Source organism: Sesamum indicum, linkage group LG7 (genome assembly GCF_000512975.1).
Source record: "Sesamum indicum cultivar Zhongzhi No. 13 linkage group LG7, S_indicum_v1.0, whole genome shotgun sequence".
NCBI lineage: Eukaryota > Viridiplantae > Streptophyta > Magnoliopsida > Lamiales > Pedaliaceae > Sesamum > Sesamum indicum.
The window spans coordinates 7,209,149-7,213,764 of NC_026151.1; the positions used below are offsets into that span (position 1 = coordinate 7,209,149).

Genomic DNA, 4,616 nt, shown 5'->3' on the forward strand with positions numbered 1-4,616 from the left:
TCGCAGCAATTTAGAGAAATTTTGATTTAACTAACTTATAATGACTTTCAAATGCCAGAAATTCAGTCTCTTGGTTTTAACACTTTAAATCAGACTCTAACATACCATTTCTATTTTAAGCATTGCTCAAATTTCTCATATCTCCACTTACCAAATGACATCATACTCCTATCAAGCAGATCGAAGATTATCCTGGGTTACTAAAGAAGAATGGATTTGGACACAAGTTTGTGCACTCACGCAGATAGCTAGAATTGGGTTAGGAATAGGTTGAGGATGGCCCTGGAAGTTGAAAAAGAGAGGGTGTAAACAGGGATAAGAGAGAGCGCCAAAAAAACAATGAAAAAGAAAATCTGTGTTGAATAATGTATTGTAATGGTGTAATCACCCCATCATGTCTTATCAATCTGTGCACCTAACCTAGCAACCAAAAGCACCTCATTAAGTTTTCATTTGTGTCATATAGAGCTAGAAACCTGTTCTACATTGAACACCCCAATCCCATCACTGCAGTGCAGTGAACTCTACATGGTAGTAATTTACCTTTTTCTAAATAAATATAATTCTTTCCAAACTTACAGATTTTATTAGGTTTAAACCATTGGCAAGTCCATATTTATAATTTTTTTTTTTATTTTGCTTCGGTTCGTGATACCTCCGTGTTGAGATTTTTACTGTTAATTCTTTTAAGTTCACTCTCCCATTTAAAAGGTTATTTGCACTGTAGCAACCTGTGTGTGCAAAAGTCTATTTTTGACTAATGTGAAATTGGCTGCATAACCAGATTTATCCAGACATATGGAACACATATAGTTGTGGGAATGGCAGTTGGAGGCCAGGATTTGCTTTGTGTTAAACAGAGGCCCTCTTCTCCAATTCCACCAGCTGAACTGAAGGGTTATTTGGAGGAGCTTGGAGATTGTCTGTTCTCTGACACTAACAGTCCTATATTGGAGAGAACGACAAAAGATAACAAAAAGAAAGTATGTACAGACATATGGAGTTTATCTTTGATGTGCATGCATACTTTAAGTCTTTTTGGGTAACTGTATTTTATATCCAAGTTATAGTAATTTCTGGGATTGTGCAGGTTCCGGAGGTATTTAGTCGTATGCTGCAGGCACATACAATGCAGTTCACCAGCATCACAGAAACATCAAGCAAGGATGTAAGCTGCCTCACGTCGTTCTTCATATATTTAAACAAATTGAGTTAGTTGACTTATGTTGTAATTTGTTTAGGGACTCACGCTTATTTGGTCAAAAAGAGGAGGAGATGTGTTTGCCCAAAGTCATTCGAGGTGGCTCCAAACCATGGCAGCTAACCCAGAAGCCATACTTTTCAAGTTTGTACCGATTACCTCTCTACTGAATGGAATTCCAGGGAGTGGCTATCTTAGTCATGCCATTAACTTGTATCTAAGATGTATGTATTTCATATTCTCTGACCTGAATAATATATATTTTCCCTTTTAAGCTAACACGTGTTTGAATTAACTATATCTTTACCCTCTTTCTTTTAGTACTAATTTAAATGTTTCTACTTTCAGACAAACCCACTTTAGAGGATTTGCCATACTTTTTGGAATTTCAAGTTCCGAGGCAGTGGGCTCCTTTGTTCTGTGAGTTGCCCCTCAGACATCAAAGAAGGAAGGCATCTTTCCCTTTCTTGCAGTTTAGCTGCTTGGGTCCAAAGATTTATGTCAGCTCCACTCAGGTGTGCAATCTCTTTATGCAATCTAAAGCAATTTAACATGCATGTCCCATGCATCAAATTTGATTGTAGCATCAGTTGCTACTCTATTAAGTGTTCATTTATGAGTAGTTCCCTGCTCAATTATTTCATTCTTGTTGGGAGAGATGTTGCTAGAACCAAGGTCATTGTGGTTTCTAGTGGCCAATGTGTTTGGGCATTCTTTCATAAATGATCACTTGATTTGATGACATGAAATTTTGATACAAAAATCTTATTAAATTCATTGGATTTTATTTATTTCTTAAAACCATCAACTAGACTTCCAGTGATTTCATATGAGAATCATGCCAATTTTGTTTCTCCTAAACCGGAGAGACTTTGCATAATCGTGCCCCACTGGTGCTGCACCTTGTCATTGAGACTCATTTTGTGAAAATGATTTTGTGATGTAGGTGATCTTTAAAACTTTGTTGATATGCATATTTTTGACTGGATGTGTTGGATTAAAACTTACCATCTGGCCCAATGCTAGGTTACAAGTGATCAAAAACCAGTCATTGGTCTCCGTCTGTATTTGGAAGGGAAGAAAAGCAATCGGTTGGCCATACATGTACAGCATCTGTCAAGTCTTCCAAATATTATGACACTTACTTCAACTAATCCAACTATACACAAGCCGCAGTGGCGAGGTTCAGATGATTATGAATCCTGTGACCAGTTCTTAGAACCAGTAAGATGGAAGAGATACTCAAATGTGTGCTCATCAGTAGTTAAGCATGATCCCAGCTGGGTGCAAGGAGAATCTTCTGGTGTTTTCATTGTAACTGGTGCACAGCTTGTAATCAAGGGAAAATGGCCGAGGAAAGTTCTTCATCTCCGTCTGCTTTATACCCATATTCCTAACTGTACTATACGAAAGACAGAATGGGCTTCCGCGCCTGAAGCTTCTCGGAAGTCAAGCTTCCTAACTAACCTGAGCACAACTTTCACGTTCACCCAGCGAACCGTGGCTGATGCAGCAAAGCAGCCCCCTGCAACTTTAAACTCTGGTGTATACCCAGACGGCCCACCTGTTCCGGTTCGCTCTATGAAGATGCTTAAATATGTTGATGCCACTGAGGTGGCACGCGGTCCATATGACAATCCAGGTCATTGGTTGGTGACAGCGGCTAAATTGGTGGTTGAAGGTAGGAAAATTGGTCTGCAAGTCAAATTTGCTTTATTAGATTATTCACAAGAGGCATAATGTTGATATGTACATAATAACAAATTCTTGCAACCTTTTTTATTTCGAGGTTTGTCCTATATCATTCTTTGTCCAGAAACATGGAAAAAATTGTGATGGTTGGAAAAATTTGATGTCTTTGTACAGAATCTAAACTCACTCCACGAGAGGTTGAGTTAGTCAATTCCATTCTACGGCAGTTAGTTTGTTTTTTCCAACGAAGAAATTTCTGCACTTTCATATTTTGATACTTGAACTAATCAAATCATTCTCTTGATTTTATAATTTCTGTTGTTACTAATTTGGCTGAACAGTTATTCCCTTCTAATGGTCAAACCAAAAAAAGGTTAATTACACTTAGATTTCCTCTAAAAATGTATGATTATACTTTTTTCTTAATAAATTTTAAAATTATCTTTATATCCTATTTGAAAATTCACTTTTACAACTACCTTCTTTTTGTTAGGATTTAAATAAAAAATATTGATTTTAGTAAAAAAATATTGCACAAATTTCTTATTTAACGTATTTATGTATATTTTTGTATTTATACAAAAAAATGTAGTGAAGTTGACGTCACTCCATATATATATATATATATATATATATATATTATTTATCCCTTTATAAGTACAAAAATATGCATGATAATATTTATGATGTATAAATTAAGAATTTATATAATTTTTTAATTTTTTTTTTTACGTCAGCATCTCTCTACCAAACTCTAATAGAAGATGGTTAGGTGTAAATGGAGAGTTTTGAGTACAATTGTAATTTAAAAACTATTTTTAACAAAATATAATTTAGTATTTTTTAAGAGGGGAAATTAACCGTCTAAATAAGTCGGATCCCTTCCAATAGTCAATCTAAAAAAAATGGGTTATATCATCATTAATTCTTTATATAAAATGTTAAGATATTCTCTTATATTTTTATGATATCATCAAAAACTATGACTGCTACATGTAACATAATGAAGATAACTTTGACCCATTAAGAATGATATATTTGTAATTGTACAATTTTATTAGAATTTGAATGAAAATGATTAGGTCAGCCAAAAATATGCATACATTTTAAATTTAACTGCGCATTCGACATCCCAAACAATTTATCAATAAAAATATCCTAGTAATATTTTTAAACTTATAAGAGAATAAATATAAATATACATAAAATTAAATGGGTGTAATTATAATAAAATATTATTATTGAATTATAATGTTGGATAAGAAGTATTACATTGATGAATGTAAAAGCTAGTCAATATTTGGTGTTTTTCCTTTTACTTCTTATATATACGAGGTGAAGCTATTACCATTGTTGCATTTATTTTTTGAAAATCTTGTTCAAATATTTCATCTAGTATTGTTGGATTGAAATACAAAATAAAAATATTTGCGAAGGCAATGTGAGGGGATAGTAGTGGAGATTTTGTGCAAGGGATTGAACGGAAAAATTATCCTTGACACAATAACACTCTTAGGTCTAATTTTGAGCCGGTGAAAGACTTTTTGAATAGTGTATGTATAGTCAAATTAAATCATGAAAAGTATCTTGCTTTATAAAGTAATGTTTTGAGTAATTTTAGTGGAGTTTTAGGGTTTGTAAAGTGTATATAATTATGTTGTATTTTAGATATGAAAATTACATGCCTCTTATGGCCAACAACTGCTACGTGGCATTTAACAAT

General features: G+C 33.8%; 1 protein-coding gene across 1 annotated transcript in view; it reads left to right on the forward strand.

Moving 5' to 3' along the window:
- LOC105166482 (MACPF domain-containing protein At4g24290) overlaps positions 1-3,138 on the forward strand; it is a 10,746-nt gene extending 7,608 nt beyond the window's left edge. Inside the window, exons 4-8 of the mRNA XM_011085854.2 lie at positions 785-983; positions 1,091-1,168; positions 1,242-1,425; positions 1,550-1,716; positions 2,228-3,138. Of these exons, the coding sequence (XP_011084156.1) occupies positions 785-983; positions 1,091-1,168; positions 1,242-1,425; positions 1,550-1,716; positions 2,228-2,941 (1,342 nt within the window). The 3' untranslated portion in view covers positions 2,942-3,138. The remainder of the gene's footprint in view (positions 1-784; positions 984-1,090; positions 1,169-1,241; positions 1,426-1,549; positions 1,717-2,227) is intronic.